At 33.4% G+C, this 18226-nt stretch overlaps 1 protein-coding gene across 2 annotated transcripts in view; it reads left to right on the forward strand.

Moving 5' to 3' along the window:
- Window positions 1-17969, forward strand: part of WDR70 (WD repeat domain 70) — a 297258-nt gene extending 279289 nt beyond the window's left edge. The window contains exons 17-18 of one of the 2 annotated variants that reach the window (XM_031964247.1): window positions 4889-5051; window positions 17698-17969. In XM_031964247.1, coding sequence (XP_031820107.1) covers window positions 4889-5051; window positions 17698-17785 — 251 coding nt within the window. In that variant the 3' untranslated portion in view covers window positions 17786-17969. Of the gene's footprint in view, window positions 1-4888; window positions 5056-17697 lie in introns of those variants that run through there. The other variant, XM_031964252.1, reaches the window with a different exon arrangement.
- The last annotated feature ends 257 nt before the right edge of the window (window positions 17970-18226 follow it).

Raw genomic sequence — 18226 nt, forward strand, 5'->3', positions numbered from 1 at the left:
TTTTTTTCAATTTTTTTTTCTTTGCAATTTTTCTTTTAGTATCTCTTCTTTGATTTTTTGGGATCTCCAATTTGGTGTTTAATTTAGGGATTTTAAATTTGTTCTTTTTCTAGTTTGTTTTTTTAAGTTGCCCAGTTCATTGATCTGCTCTTTATTTTATTGATGTTAACATTTAGAAATATAAATGTTCCCTTAAATGCTATTTTTGTGGTATCCCACAAATTTTGGAATGCTCTCCTTGTTGTAATTCTCTTAATTGAAATTGTCTGAAATTTGTTCTTTGGCTCACTTATCCTTTAGGATTAAAGAATTTCATTCCCAATTAATTTTAATTTATCTTTCTACTATACCTTATTGAATGTAATTTTTATTGCATTGTGATTCTGAAAAGGATGCATTTAATGTTTCATATTTTGCATCTGGTTGTGAGGTTTTTATTTCCTAATACATGGGCAGCTTTTGTGTAGGTCCTATGTACTACTGAGAAAAAAGTATTTTACTTTCTGTTCTCATTCAGTTTTCTCAAGAGGTCTATCATATCTAACTTTTTAAAAATTCCGTTCACCTCCTTAACTTATTTCTTGGTTAGATTAATCTAGCTTTGAGAGGAAAAAGTTGTGGTTCCCCACTAATATAATTTTATTGTCTATTTACTTATGTAACTTCTTTTAAAATATAACTGCTATATCATTTGGTACATATATGTTTGCCATTATTATTACCTGTGGTACCTTTTAGCAAAATATAATTTCCTTCCTTATCTCTCTGTTATAGACCTGTTTTTGCTTTTGTTTTGTCTGAGATCATGATTGCTATCCTTGTTTTATTCTACTTCAGCTGCAGATAATAGAGTCTGGTCTAACCCCTTACTTTTATTTCCAGTGTGTCTCTATGCTTTTTTTGTATTATAGGATTCTGAACTTTAAATATTCTGATATCCACTTTCATAATGAGTGAATTATGAGTGAATTCATCCCATTAGCATTTACATTTATGTTAACTATATGTATATTTCCCTCTATCCTATCTTTCTTGTATTTATTCTTCTACCTCACCTTTTACCCTGTCCCTCTTACAAATATTTTACTTGTGACAACCAGCCTCCCTCAATCTGCCTTCCCTCCCTTCTATCACCCCCCTTTCCCCACTTCTCTTCTCCCTACCCCTTTTTACTTCCCTATAGGGTAAAGTATATTTCTATATTCCACTGCACATACACACACACACACACACACACACACACACACACACACACATATTCCTTTTTTGAACCAGTTCTTATTACAGTTAGGCTCAATTATTGTCTACCACTCCTCCACATTTGCATAGCTCTTTTGTTCTTCTTTTATGTTAGATAATTTACATCAGTCTATCTCTTCCCTCTTCTCCCAGCCCAAATCTTTTTCTCAGCCTTTAATTTTTTTTGTCATCTCTATAGTCAACTCATACTCTCAATTCTCTATGTATACTCCTAGATTGCCCTAATAGTAATAAAGTTCTTAAGAGTTACAAGTATCATCTTCCCTTGTAGGAATTGTTCATTATTCTTTTGTGCATTGTGAAAATACAATAAAATTAAAAAAAAACTTTTATAAATATAAAATTTTATAAATATAAGCTATTACAAAGTTCTCTATATATAATCTGAATCCTACTTGCTTAAAGTTAAATCTCTTTTCAACTCCTGCTGAATCTATTGGTTGCATGAAAATGATTTATTTATTTCTGTCCACCCACAGACATTACTCTCTATGGTTTGGCTAAAACCATTCTGTCCACTTTTAACACTCAGCTGAGTATTATTGGACTCTTTTTCTGTCTGCCTATCAAGACCTAGCCATTCTTCAAAACCTAGTTCAAATCCCATCTTTTATGTAAAACTTTCTTTTTCCAGTTCAATTTAAGAAATAGTTATTAAGTTCCTCATATGTGTAGGGTTCTGTAAAGATTATAATTTTCTTTTTAAAGATAATTTGGCCAACTAATCATATACTGCCTTATGACCCTGTATATAATTGTCTTGAATTATTTACCTTCTTTTTTATGTATGTCTTGACTTTCTTAATTAGATTATAAGCTAGTTGAAGGCAGAAACCATGTCTTATGTGTCTGAATCTTATTCCCTGTTCTTCCTCTTTTGCTTCAAAAAGAAATATATATATATATATGTATATGTATGTATTTTTTTTTAAAGAAAGAAATAGTATCCACAATTAAAGAGGTGGCATTGAAACTAAATTATATATATGTACTATGCTACTATAACACATGTGTAATAACACATTCATTTCTGGATTATACATTTTAGGAAGGATATTAATAAGCTCAAGAATGTCCAGAGGAGAAGATAAGAAAGGGATCCAGGATGGGTGGGGAGGAATGGGGGGGTTAAATAATAAAAATAAAGTAGAAGAGTTATCAGGAATAGGAAACAAGAAATATACCTAAACATAATAAAAATGATCAGGAGTAGAATTTATTAGGAAAAAATTAGGGGAAGTAATCACTGATCTCAGATAAAGTCAGATTGAAAATATTCAAGAGAGAAATCCTTATTATATATGTCAACCACTTTTATATTGTTTTAGGTGCATGTATATATACTTCTCTCTCTATGTGTGTGTGTGTGTGTGTGTGTGTGTGTGTGTGTGTGTGTGTGTAGATGTATGTATGTGTGTTTATATACATATATACATTTTATATATATATATATATATATATTTTATATCTTGTGTGAGTGTGTGTGTATACATAAATATATCTGTGCTTAACTGTAGCCTGCTTGGGGAAAGTAGGGGGGAGAAAAGAGGGGGAAAAAAGTAAAATAAGTAAAGTAAAAAGTGCATAGCAGAAGGCAAAAGAAAACATACAAGAAAGCAAAGAAAAGATGGACAGTTATGAATACAATGTCTTCTATTTTATATAAGCTTTCATAAAATGGAATTGTTACATATTTTGAATCTTTCCTCATGTTCTCCTGGGAGATTTTTTGGTTTTCTTTTTTCTATTTTGTTTTTTTCTAATTAATTTTGCATTAAATTTTCAACAAATAAATACATTTAAAAAATAATGTCCAGAGGTGAGTAACTAGGATGATGAGAAGCCTCAAAATCATCATGCCATTAGAAGATTGCTTGAAGAAACTAAGGACATTTAGCCTCAAAAAGAGAAGACTTAAGAGAGGTATACAAAATGTGTTCAAGTATTTGAATTTTGGTCATATGAAAACTGAATTAAACTGACTTCAGAGGTCAGAACTATGTACAATAGTAGAAATTTCAGAGAGGCAAATTTAGGTTGAGTATAAAGAAAATTTGCATGTTTGTTAGAGCAGTCTTAATGTAAAATAGTCTAACTTAGGAAGTATTCCATACTACTTTCCTTCCCCCCTCCTAGAAGTTTTCAAACAAAATGGCCAGTTGTTACATGTATTGTAGAAAAGATTCTTAATTATAAATTGTTTTAGAAAATTCCTAAGATCCCTTCAAGCTCTCTTAGTTGATGTGATTTTTACCTAAGTACCTTGTACTTATTATATGCTCAGAAATATAGTGGTTAGTTTTGCTTTGGGCTGTTTAATTTTTTTTTAAGTTTAATTTGAATTTTAATTAAATTAAATTTTAATTTTATCAGCTATCTGGAACAAGGTAGGATATATACTTAGAAACTAATGTTTCCCCTAATAACATTGACTCATAGAATATATTTGACAAGTGAAAAATGAAAATATTCTAACCTTGGATACATCAGCTTGAAATTAGCCTAAGTTCACATGGAAATGTTATGATTGTTTTAAACTTGAAAATAGGGATAATTAAGGAGAATTGTGGGAAATTGTCTTTATGTTTGTATATATTATCAGGAACTTAATGATTTTTGCCTTTTGTTTTCATGATCACCTTAAATTAAAGTCAAAAGGAACACATAAGCTAGCATATAATGTCTTTTTTTATGAATTTTTTTTATTTTTTATTATTATTTTATTTAAATTTTTAAAATTATAATAGCTTTTTATTGACAGAACCCATGCTAGGGTAATTTTTTTACAACATTATCTCTTGCACTCACTTCTGTTCCGATTATTCCCTCCCACCCTCCACTCCTTCCCCTAGATGGCAAGCAGTCCCATATATGTTGAATATGTCATAGTATATCCTAGATACAATGTATGTGTGCAGATCCAAACAGTTTTCTTGTTGCACAGGGAGAATTGGATTCAGAAGGTAAAAATAACCCAGGAAGAAAAACAAAAATGCAAACAGTTTACATTCATTTCCCAGTGCTTTTTCTTTGGGTGTAGCTGCTTCTGTCCATCATTGATCAACTGAAACTGAATTAGGTCTCTTTGTCAAAGAAATCCACTTCCATCAGAGTACATCTTCATACAGTATCATTGTTGATGTATATAATGATCTCCTGGTTCTGCTCATTTCACTTAGCATTAGTTCATGTAAGTCTCTCCAAGCCTCTCTGTATTGATCCTGCTGGTCATTTCTTACAGAACAATAATATTCCATAACATTCATATACCACAATTTACCCAACCATTCTCCAATTGATGGGCATCCATGCATATAATGTCTTAACATAAGAAACAAGACCAGTGTGATTTGGCATTAATACATATAATGTTGAAATATCTAATATTTGAAGATACTTCATGTGATAGGAAGTTCATTCCATCGAGAAATATGAAAATCAGATCACCATGGCCAACTCACCCTTTCTCAACATATCATAATTCAGTCAACAGGCTAGTTGTGGAAACCACTTTAAACACTTCTCAATTTTGTCAAATGATGTGGATAAATAAACTCCTAAAAGTACAGAATGTACTGGGATTGCCCATGTCTTTGATTTCTAAATTTTATTCTTTGCTCTAAAACAGGTCGTGGTGGTAGAGTTGGAACCCATGGAGGAACCTTGTCATCATACATAGTGAAAAACATTGCTCTGGATAAGACTGATGATAGCAACCCCCGGGAAGCCATTTTACGGCATGCAAAGGAAGCTGAGGATAACCCATACTGGGTTGCTCCAGCATATTCCAAGTAAGGACTGATTTGTTGTTGTTTTTGTTTTTAAAAACAAGTTAGAATGAATTTGCCATATGTAAATAGATTTTTGGAGGGATCAGTATTCCTCTTTTCTTTATCATACTATGCTTTAGGAAAGGTATCCATAACCATTATCTACATCTTGACCATATATTTACTAGCATCAGGAGATGATAAAACTGCTTTGTTTGAGTGAAAGGTGGAATATAATGTGTAAGAAGACTGGAAGGATGGATAGGGGTGTGTGATTATGAAAGGTTTCGACTGCCCAACACAGGATTTTATAATCCTGAAAGTGAAAGGAAGCAGTGTACTTTACAGAGTAGGTGAAGTTCAGACCTACATTTTATTTTTATTTTTTTAATTTTTGCATTTAAATTAGTGTTTTATTAGTAACACTCAACACTTAGTGCTTAAATATTTAATATGAGCAAATGACTATTTCATTTGGCAATTATGGATAGATTCTTTCACAGGAGACCCCCAAATGGAAAATGAAGGTGTATATCATGAGCAAATTTATTAGAAAATGTTTTATGCATGTCCTTACCTGAGAAGCAGTGTTCCAAATGGTTAAACCACTTTATTGAATGGCTTCTTCTTCTTCTTCTTCTTCTTCTTTTTTTTTTTTTTTTTTTTTAGTTTTATGAAAGCTTTTTATTTACAAAACATATGCATGGTTAATTTTTAAATTATTGACCCTTGCAAAATTTTCTGTCCCAAATTTTTCCCTCCTATCCCCCCCCCCAGATGGCAGCTGGTTCAATTCATGTTAAATATGTTAAAATATATGTTAAATCCAATATATATATATATATACATATTTATAGTTATCTTACTGCACAAGAAAAATCAGATCAAGAAGAAAAAAGAAAACCTGAGAAAGAAAACAAAATGCAAGCAAACATCACCAGACAGAGTGAAAATGTTATATTGTGGTCTATACTCAGTTCCCACATTCCTCTCTCTGGGTGTATATGGCTCTCTTCATCACTGAACAATTGTAATTGGTTTGAATCATCTCATTATTGAAGAGAGGCATCAGACCTACATTTTAGAAGGAACACTTTAACTACTGAGTGGAGGGTGCATCAAAATACAGAGAGGCTTTAAGCAGGCAGACCAACTAGTAGGCTTTTGCAATAGGTGGTGGGGTGATGATGACGGCATTATGGTGGTAGCAGTGTCGGAGTAGAGAAGGGGCATTCTTCAAGAGTTGTTACAATGGTAAAAATGGACAGACCAGGGTGGGAGGAGTTAAGGATGACACCTAGCTTTTAAGTCTGGGTGACTAAGTGGATAATGGTACCCTCTACATTAATAAAGGAAGTTAGAAAGAAGAAAGATTCTTTTAGGAAAAGATAATGAGTTCAATTCTAGACATGATGAGTTTAAGATATCTATGAAACATTTAATTTGAGATGTTCAGTAAATAGAGATGTGAGCTTCAACATAAGAAGATCAACAGAGACGTTAAGGCTGGATAAATGGATTTAAGAATCATCAGCAAAAAGATGATCTTTGGATCCATAGGAACTTATGAAATTGTCATTTGGAATAATATAGGAGAAGAGGATAGAACCCATGGGATATCCACAGTTAGCAATGTGACCTGGCTGTAGATCCAGTAAAGTAGACTAAAGAAGAGCAATCAGACAAGTAGAAGAAGAAACAGGAGAAAATAGTGTCCTCAAAATCTAGAGAGATGAGAGTATTAAGAGAAGATGAGGATTGGCAGAATCAAAGGCTACAGAGAAGACAAGAAAGATGAGAATTGAAACAAGACTATTAGTTTGGGGTATTAAGAGATTGTTAATAATTTTTGAGAGATCTGTTTCAGTTGAATGATAGTTTCTTAAGTAAAACTGTTCAGTTCTTAAGAAGAGTGAAAGGAAAAGAAGTAGACTACTATAGACAGCCTTCTAAAAGAGTTCAAAAATAAAAAGGGAAGATATATGGTATGATAAAGAGGATAGGTGGATCAAGTAAGGGTTTCTTGACGTTGGGAGATATGGACATTTAGAAACAGTAAGGAAGCAGCTTGTAGACAAGGAGAAAAAAAAGTTAAGAGAAAGTGGCGATGTCAGAGGGAGCCATCTGCTAGAGATGGGATGGAATGGAATGGGACCACTAGTGAGTTTCACCTTGGTAAGGAGGGCTACCTCTTCATTTGAAACATAGATGAAGGAGAAGAATGTTGGAAGACATTTGATGCTATGAGACTGCATAAAGGAGAATAGTATGAAATAAGGTTTTAAAAATTGGAGCCAGATTGTGGAGGAGCTTTTAATATCTAGCTGAGGGATTTGTATCGTTCCTACAGGATGTAGAGAATCATTGAAGGTTCAAGCAGAAAAGTAGCATTTTCAATCCTATGCATTAAAAATATTACTTTGGTAGTTATATAAACAATAATTTTTAGAGGGGATGAGTAGGGAGACTGGAAACTATTACAATATTCTAGGCAAAAGGTGATACAAGCCCAAATCAAGATAGGAATTTCATGAGTGGAAAGAAGGAGAGGAGAGTGAAAAAAAGACAAGGAGGGTGAGAGAAAAAAGAGAGGTCAAGAGTGGGATGTGGGTAGTAAGTAATGAGTAATAAAAAAGAAAGAACTGAAGGTGATTTTAAGCCTTAATAATTGAAAGGATATTGATATTGAACATTTCCATTAGCATAGAGTTCTACGATACTCTACTCTATTAGAGTCCTAGACAAACTAAGTATCATCCTCAACTCTTCACTCTCACCTCCCACCTCTAATGTGTTGCCAAGACATGTCATCTCTCCTACTCAGTAAACTCCAGTGGCTCCTGATCACTTCCAGAAGCAGAGACCTGGTTTTCAGAGCCTGTTTGATATTCAGAGCCCTTCATGACCATACAACCATACCCACTTTTTTCAGTCTTCTTCAACTTTATACCCTTTCCTTGTTCCAGTGGATAGTGGCTTCCTGGTGATTCCTCAAACCTAACACTCCATTTCCTAAGTGAGAGCATTTTTGTTGGCTGTCCCCTTGCCTGGAATGCTCTTCATCATCATCATCTCTGCCTCTTGGTTTTCTTGGCTTCCTTCAAGTAGAACCTTTTACAAAGCCTTTTCCAAACCTCCTTAATTGTAGTGGTTTTCCTATCGATTATTTCCAATTTATGCTATATATAACTTATTTGTACATAGTTGTTTGCATCTGAAGTCCTGAGAATAGGGATTGTCTTTTACTTTTTTTTCATATTCCCATTAGTAGTACAGTGGCTGGCATATAATAGGCCCTTGATAAATATTTTTTGACATTTTGAGTAGTCCTGAAATTCAGGAGAGTAATTTGTGCTGCATTATATCATCATCATGGCTTTGTTAAATTGTGTTAAACACTGTACTAAGCACTGGGGCTACAAAGAAAAGCAAATATATAGTCCCTTCCTTGGGAGTAGTAGTTACTTCCAACCATCTCTTCCCCATCAAGAGGCAAGTGAGAAGATATTTTATTATAAAAATGAAGATAATGTGCATATGTATAGACTCATTTTTTTTGAGTTCAAATCTGGACTCAGACACTTACTAACTTGTATGATCCTGGTTATGTCTCTTAGCCTTGTTTGCTTCAGTGTCCCCTTCTCTCATAGTGAAAGAAATGACTGGGCTGGTTCAATATTAGGAAAACTATTAGCATAATTGACTATATCAATAACCAAATTAACAAAAAACCATATGATCATCTCAATAGATGCAGAAAAAGCATTTGATAAAATCCAACATCCATTCCTAATAAAAACAGTTGAGAGGATAGGAATAAATGGACTTTTAAAAAAATAGTCAGGAGCATATACTTAAAACCGTCAGCATCATATGCAATGGGGAAAAACTGGAACCTTTCTCTATAAGATGTGGAGTGAAGCAAGGTTGCCCACGATCACCATTATTATTCAATATTGTATTAGAAACGCTAGCCTCGGCAATAAGAGTTGAGAAAAAGATTAAAGGAATTAGACTAGGTAATGAGGAAACCAAACTATCACTCTTTGCAGATGATATGATGGTATACTTAGATAACCCCAGAGATTATACTAAAAAGCTATTAAAAATAATTCATAACTTTAGCAAAATTGCAGGATACAAAATAAATCCCCATAAATCCTCAGCATTTTTATACATCACCAACAAAATCCAACAGCAAGAGATACAAAGAGAAATTCCATTCAAAATAACTGTCGACAGCATAAAATATTTGGGAATCTATCTACCAAAGGAAAGTCAGGAATTATATGAGCAAAATTACAAAAAACTTTCCACACAAATAAAGTCAGATATAAATAATTGGAAAAATATTAAGTGCTCTTGGATAGGCCGAGTGAATATAATAAAGATGCCAAATTCCCTAAACTAATCTATTTATTTAGTGCTATACCAATCAGACTCCCAAGAAAATATTTTAATGATCTAGACAAAATAACAACAAAATTCATATGGAAGAACAAAAGGTCGAGAATCTCAAGGGAATTAATGAAAAAAAAAATCAAATGAAGGTACCCTAGCTGTACCTGAAAACTATATTACAAAGTAGCAGTCACCAAAACCATTTGGTATTGGCTAAGAAATAGATTAGTTGATCAGTGGAACAGGTTAGGTTCACAAGACAAAATAGTCAACAATAGCAATCTAATGTTTGACTAACTTTTGAGATAAGAATTCATTATTTGACAAAAACTGCTGGGTAAACTGGAAATTAGTATGGCAAAAATTAGGCATGGGCCCACACTTAACACCGTATACCAAGATAAGATCAAAATGGGTCCATGATTTAAGCATAAAGAACGAGATTATAAATAACTTAGAGGAACATAGGATAGTTTATCTCTCAAACTTGTGGAGGAGGAAGAAATTTGTGACCAAAGAGGAACTAGAGATCATTATTGATCACAAAATAGAAAATTTTGATTATATCAAATTAAAAAGCCTTTGTACAAACAAAACTAATGCAAACAAAATTAGAAGGGAAGCAACAAACTGGGAAAACATCTTCACAGTTAAAGGTTCTGATAAAGGCCTCATTTCCAAAATATATAGAGAACTGACTCTATAAAAAATCAAGCCATTCTCTAATTGATAAATAGTCAAAGGATATGAACAGACAATTTTCAGATGATGAAATTGAAACTATTACCACTCATATGAAAGAGTATTCCAAATCACTATTGATCAGAGAAATACAAATTAAGACAACTCTGAGATACACTACACACCTGTCAGATTGGCTAAGATGAGAGGAAAAAATAATGATGAATGTTGGATGGGATGGAGGAAAACTGGAACACTGATGTGTTGTTGGTGGAGTTGTGAACAAATCCAACCATTCTGGAGAGCAATCTGGAATTATGCCCAAAAAGTTATCAAACTGTGCATAACCTTTGATCCAGTAGTGCTACTACTGGGCTTAAACCCCAAAGAGATACTAAAGAAGGGAAAGGGACCTGTATGTGCCAAAATGTTTGTGGCAGCCCTATTTGTAGTCTCTAGAAACTGGAAAATGAATGGATGCCCATCAATTGGAGAATGGTTGGGTAAACTGTGGTATATGAATGTTATGGAATATTATTGTTCTGTTAGAAATGACCAGTAAGATGAATACAGAGAGGCTTGGAGAGACTTACATGAACTGATGCTAAGTGAAATGAGCAGAACCAGGAAATCATTATATACTTCAACAATGATACTGTATGAGGATGTATTCTGATGGAAGTGGATTTCTTCAACAAAGAGAAGATCTAATTCAGTTCCAATTGATCAATGATGGACAGAAGCAGCCACACCCAAAGAAAGAACTGGGAAATGAATGCAAACTGTTTGCATTTTTGTTTTTCTTCCCGGGTTATTTTTACCTTCTGAATCCAATTCTTCCTGTGCAACAAGAGAACTGTTTGGTTCTGCACACATATATTGTATCTAGAATATACTGTGACATATTTAACATGTATAGGGCTGCTTGCCATGTGGGGAAGGGAGTGGAAGGAGGGAAGAGAAAAGTTGGAACAGAAGTGAGTGCAAGGGATAATGTTGTAAAAAATTATCCAGGCATGGGTTCTGTCAATGAAAAGTTATAATTATTAAAAAATAAAATAAAATAAATTTTAAAAAAAGAAAGAAAATTTCTTAAAATAATAAAAAAAAGAGAGAGAGAAAGAAATGACAAACCACTCCATTATCTTTGCTAAGAAAACCCCAAATGGAGTCACAAAGAGGTGAACACAACTGAAACAACTGAACAACAGCAAAACACAATTTAACTAGTACATTTTGAGTAAAATTAAAAACATTTTGTTACAGTTCAAGAAAAGATTTTTCCATAATAGATATGTAATATTTATCAAATCATTAATTGAATAATATGTTCATAACACAGACTATTTAATAATAGTTTCAACTTATCTAATGCTTTTAACTTTCTTTCAAATTATCTGGATGAGGTAGATAGAGCAAATATTATGATTCTCTGATGAGAAAACTAAGATGCAGACATTGAAATGACTTGTCTTTAGTCAGACAGCCACTTAGTGACAAGGTAGAAACCCTAATCCAATATATTATATTGTGTTTTATATATTGTAGTAGTAATAATAGTAACTCTTGGCTTTTATATATCAAATTGCTTCAAGAAATCTGTGATCACATTCTTGTTGACATACTTTGTAGTAGTGAAACATACAACCTATCTATTCTTTCTCATTCTATCTTATTTATCCATGTTAGTCCATAACTATTATCATCAATCAGCATGCTGGAGGATACCTTCTCTAGTCCTCCTTTGCTGAGAGTACATAGGCTTTCCAACAGTTATCCTTCACTTTTGCCATGTGATGAGATTTCTCCAGTGACTTCTTTATACCACTTCTGACATTCAACTCCTCATTTATAACAGGTCATACCCTGCTTACTTTTAATCTTTTAATGTCTTCTGGTTCTTTTGGCCTATTTGGCCCTGCTCTGATTATGCTTCCTTTTCTTAATAGTTCCACCCTTGTTGACCAGTTCAGCCATACACCATTAAATATTTATTCCTGAATCACTTAATCTTTTGTCTTCTCACCAGTCACACCTTGCCAAATCTCAATCATGAATTATTTCTTCCACCCACCTTCTACTTGGATGCTGCTGAATGCTCCTGAAAGAAAGCTCTGCAACTATGCCAACTAGATACAATTTTATCCAATTCAACAAATGCTTGTTAAAAACATACAGGCATTTACAAAGCAGCTGTATAAAGACTAGTTTAGAGAAGAAAAGAGATTATGTAGGAAGCCTTTTCAATAAAGTGCAGATGAGAGTGATGAGGACCTTATCTAAGTGGCCCTGTGAATAAAAAAGGACTGAACTGAGATATATGTGTATATGAAATTTAGGAGACTGAGTATTTATGAGGAGTGAGGAAGAGAGGAGAGTCCAGCATGTCCCTGAAGTTGGATACTTGAGTGATTGGAAAAATAGTAATACTTCAACAGAAATAAGAAAGTTAGGAAAAGGGAATGTTTGGAGGGGTAAGAAATGGGACAGAGAAAATGATCTCTGTCTTTGGATGTAGTTTGAGTTTTATTTGGATATAGTTGTAGTTTTATTGAGTTGAAAATGCCTCTATAATATCTAATTGCATATATCCATTAGGCAATCAGTGATTCAGAACTGAATTTTAGGAGAAAGACTGGAATAGTCCAACTAGTTGGATCTGATAAGATTATGCAAGATAGAGAAGAGGTAAGAGGTCACAAGATAAATCCTTGGTTCACTACAAATTTAATCTTAACTAAACCTTCATAACCACATGATGATCCCTTTGTTGTCTTCATTACAAATGTTCCCTCCCCAAACTTCCTATATTTCCCCCTTTTCCTTTTCCTCTCCTTCTATCCCCCCTATCTTCTCTTACCTCACCCTCAGCAAAGGACTTCACTTTCTACTCTATTGAAAAAAATATAGAGGCTTTTCATTGTGAATCCCTTCTTTGCTTTCTTCCACACTCCATTCTATTCTTTATTCTCTCTCATTTTTTTCCTTCTCTGTTTTTGTCTCTGTAAAGAGGTCAGCCTTTCTTAACCTCTGGGATAAAAAAAACAAACTTCACTTTTTGATATTTAAAGATATCTTAATAAGATAATCTGTCTCCAACCTGTTTATCTAAACTTATTTCATGTTGCTTACTCTTAACATGCTGTACATTCTAGCAAAACTGGCCCACAAAATTTGGTTTTTCCCATATTCTTCCATCTCCTACTCTGTGCTTTTGTTACTTGACAGTCATCTTGAAATGATCTCCTTTCTTACACCTTGGACTTTTGGAATCCCTGTAACTTTTCAAGGGTTAATTTGGTTGCTACTTCTTTTCTGATTCCTCCAATTTCTAATGCTCTCATTATGTTATTATGATATTACTTTGTATTTATTTTGTCTATATGTTTTGTGCTTACTTGTCTATTAACACATTGATTCTCTGTGATAGAATCTAAGTTCTTTGGGTGGCAGTGATTATTTCATTTTTGTTTCTATGTCTCAATGGCATGTAATAAAGGCTTGATAAATATTTGTTGTATTTAATTGAATTTATTTAACCATAAGATTTTGAATTTAGGGGACTGCAAAGGGTAGTGCCATTGAGAAAAAGTGGAAACTAGGACAAGGGGTGGGTTTTAGAGGGAAGATGATGAGTTCTCTTTGGTTGGCAGTTTAAGATGTTGGCAAGTCATGTTTCTGTTCATTATGCTAAGCACATATCGCTATATGCTTCTTCCTTTTGCTTCAGAGGCCCTGAATCTATCCCCTAAAATTTATTGAGCTCCTCTTCCTAAACTCAAGGCAATGTACAAAACACCGTCACCAGTTAGCCAATCTTACTCGGCTCTTTCTCTTCTGTTCACCTGCTAGGGTATACAGTTTACTGCCAAGTGGCAAAGTGTTTGAAGGGAAGCTAGTATTTAAAAGGATCTTTTTTAAAGGTCACTGTAATTGAGATTGTATGCTTGGTTGTTTTTCTTCACTGCAATTGACTCTACTAATGGTGATGAAATGTAGCTTTAATAGGGACTGCTTTTTCATTTAAAAAAACAACAACATAATTATGTTTTATATGACTATGCATGCCTAAATGTGGCACTTGCTTTAACACTGTTAAATTCCCTAATGCTAATAACTCAGCCAGCATGTTTAGGCCCTTTAATTTCATTGATTGAATATTAGATTTCATTCCTGACATTGACAATGTAATAGCCATGAAAGTTTTAAAACACAGCAGGATCACAGAAGGCTTTCATTCAGCCACACATGGGCAGATTTAGTTACAGTTTCTTGTTAAATGATGTTGCTAGAGGGAGAAAAAAAAGGAGCTGGCTGAGGAGTGGGCAGGATGTAGGTCCAGAATGCTATTAGCTTACACACCAGACAGGGATAGATGTGTGTGGGAGTTTGGAAGATTGCCAGCAGCCTGCCAAGCTTGACAGCTCTGTCAGTAGATGGTGAGTCTTCTTGCCAAATACACTGCCATTATTGCTTGTTCAGTAAATTTAATTTCAATATGCATATCATTTCTGACACAGGATCTGTAAATATGTATTCATGAAAATATTATTATTACTTCAGAGCACTTCATGTAAAGTCACATTGGATAGGTAAGGGCAAAATTTAAATACATATTGTGTATGTTTATGTAAAACATACACAATGGAGAAAGAAGATAATTGCTTTAGCTATGCTGGTAGTGCATAGGGTATTCCTTTACTATGTGTCTTAAAAAAAATACTCCAAGCATAGGCATTATTTCATTGGTAGCCTATTCACTTTAAGAAAATCCAAATTTAAGAAAAGTTTGTTAGTTAGACTAAAGAATTCATCACAGGTTTTCTTCAAATAATAATCCATACCCTCTTTTCCCTCTTCTGGCCTTCAGGATATTTTACATAACATTCATTTTATAAAAATTCAGTCTGTGCACAGCTTTCAAAAACATACCTATTATGTAAAGGAATGTACATTTGATTGATAAAGCTATACATGTTGCCAAATGCACAGTACTAGCTCTCATAAAAGTTTTATTCACATAGTTGTATCTTTTGAAAATGGACAGTTAAGATTTCTAAAAATGAATATGGTACTCTTCAAATCCAATTGGTTCATCAGTGTGGTGTATTTTCACTTTGGTGAGAAGGTGCCTCCTGGCAGCTCAGAAGCTTATTCCTATCCCTGGAGTCCTTTCTTCCCAGGGCTCCTGGAATCACTTCCCCCTTTTTTAATGTCCTTCTTCCTTACTTCATTTATCTTTACCCTGCCTTTGAACTTTCACTTGTATAGTTCTGGGAGAGAGAGGGAGAGAGGAGATATTCTTTTTGTGTCTAGCATATTATCTGCTTTACACATTTTTTCCTAAAGAAAATGGAAAATTCTTTATCCAGAAAAATCTTTTTGCCTTTTCATTTTTTCAAGTGTTTCTTGTATTTAACAGCAGTTACCTTTGTTTTGATGTTGAACAGAGAAGACTATTGAAACTACAAGTTTTTTTGGCAAACCCTTTCATTTGAATAATTCTGTGATTGTAATGACTAGGTTAGAGTTCGACTGGACCATATTTATCTTAATAGGGTTAACAAGTGTGTCCGATTATCAAGTCATGGCTATAATTGACTTTGTACTTTGAGGTTTTTCTTTATAATAAACAATGGGCCCTAGGCCAAGAAAGCCTGTGGTTTCTCCTCACATACTTGTGAATAATAATACAAGGGATTCCCCCTCATATTCATGCCATTAGCCTGAAGCTAGCTTTATACTTGTGAATGAATCATATCAGATGAGTAATGATGATTAAAAAGAATTTGATCTATGAACTTTCAATTATAGTTGAAAACATTTTGATTATTTCACTCTAGAGTGAATTCTAGTGGAAAGTGAGGCTAGAAGACTTAAATTAAAACTCTTTCAGTCAATAGAAAGTTTGATTGTTTTTTGATTGTTGTTTTAAATGTTTTGTTGTATTGATTTGTATTGATGTTTTAAATGTTTCTACAAGATCACTGGAATACTTTACAAAAAAAAGTAAAAATAGGAAGGTGGGTGGATGGGAATACTCTGTTTATTGCTTGTTCTTTATATATAGTTGTAAATTTTTATGTTGCATATATGGTTGTGACTTTATAGATTTTTTGGTAGACTTTTTGCAAGAATGTTTGTTAGAAGGGGCTCTCATTTTGTCCAAAAAAGTCTGAGGACTAAGAACAAATTGAATTTTAGAATGGATAATTACTCAGAGCATATTAAATAAATAATTTAGGTACTACTTTAAGTCTTACAAAGGGTTTTCCATGTATTTAATTCATTTGATTCTCATAGCCCTGAGATATAGGTACTCTATAAGGGGAAACCTTAGGTTTTAGCCAGGTATGTGCGGCTAGTGGCTACTGTATTCCCTAGCAGTTCTGGTATGCAATTCACACTGTGTAGCAATGCTAGAAGTTGTGGGTAGATTTTGCTCCTCCAGAAATAATAAACAATAAGAAATCATCCAGAATTGTAATTTTATTCCCCTCCCTTAACCTATACATAAAAATATGCTTGAATGTGTATTTATAAAACACATTTACCTATGTAAAATTGAAAATTTTGCCACATAGAACTCTTGAACTATCTTAAGGAAATTAAGCCATAACTTAAAAGTATATATAAAGTTTTAAAAATTAAACTTCAAAATGTTTTTTTTCTTTCAAAAATTGTTTCCTTCAAAATGTGAAATGACTTTTTAAAGGAAGAATTAATCATCCATGTGGGAAATATTGAAGTATATATTATTTAAATTCTAATAGCTGCAATTTTCCCCATTTGATGATAGGCAAGAATTTCATAAAGTCAAGCATGTTTATAAAGCGTTGAAAGTTCCCATGAAGATTATTTTATTTATAATACTATAGTGCTATATAGTGGTATCTTCTCAAAGACTCAGAATTTCCATATATTGTACTGGTCAAACCTCATTATCTTCTTTTTGTTTTTTGCTGGCTATTGTAATACTTCAGAGTAGGCTTTATTTTTAAAATACCAGTTTAATTAAAAAAAAAAACAGTTAAGTTAAGTCTTTCTTCTACAACACAGTAAAATTTCATATGGCAGAGTGCTGTTCAAAACTGGAACAGTGTTGCTGTATAGAATTACAAATAATTTGGTTGGAGTTTCTGTCTAGGCCTTGCTGTGGCTCTGGCTTGGACCACCTTTATTTTCTAGACAACTCCTTGGTCAGCACTATTCTCTAGTTCTTTTCATATCTCCCAAATGGAATTGATTTGCCTGAATTCCAGATGATTCAGAATTTGAGTGGCTGAGGATTCCAGTGTATTTAAATTACATTTTCAATCTATCCTAGAAGAATGCAGCTTACATAGTTCACTATGGAGTGTGAATCCTTCTCTCTGCACTTTATAGGTTTCCCCCTCATGTTTTTAGTGGTCAGAAACTTAAGGATTAATATTTAATCATTCAGAAGAGAGATAATGATGACTATTTTTTTAAAATTCATTTTCTAGCTCTTTGCCAAAAGGAACAAATCACACCTTGTTGGAAGCTCTGTAAGTACTCACCAAGTGCTCATTAATTAAATTACTTTCCTTTTCTTTTGTTTTAGGACTCAGCCTAAAACTGTTTTTGCAGAAGTGGAATCTGAAGATGAAGAAACAAAGAATGAACCAGAATGGAAAAAACGTAAAATTTAAAGAATTCATTTTGAGGTCAGAAAGGAGTGGAGAGAGTCATATTCAATTTTTTTCTGATTTTTTTTTCACAAATAAATGAGTATATTGATTCCTAATATCAGTAATGACTGTTTGTTTTAAAGTTGTGTTAAATATGTACTCAAAATTTTTTTTTTGCATTTATTAAACCAACTTATTTTCATTATTCATTAAAGAAGCAGATTCTTTTTTTTCCCTCTGAGGCAATCGGGGTTAAAAGTGACTTGCCCAGGGTCACACAGCTAGGAAGTGTTAAGTATCTGAGACCAGATTTGAACTCAGATCCTCCTGACTTAAGGGCTGGTGCTCTATCCACTACACTACCTAGCTGCCTCAAAGAAGCAGATTCTTAATCTGTGCCTGGTATTTCATATTATGTGGAAGTTATAGTCAATCAATATAAATGTTTCTGTATCTTCAGAG

This window comes from Sarcophilus harrisii, chromosome 1 (genome assembly GCF_902635505.1).
Source record: "Sarcophilus harrisii chromosome 1, mSarHar1.11, whole genome shotgun sequence".
NCBI classification, from domain to species: domain Eukaryota; kingdom Metazoa; phylum Chordata; class Mammalia; order Dasyuromorphia; family Dasyuridae; genus Sarcophilus; species Sarcophilus harrisii.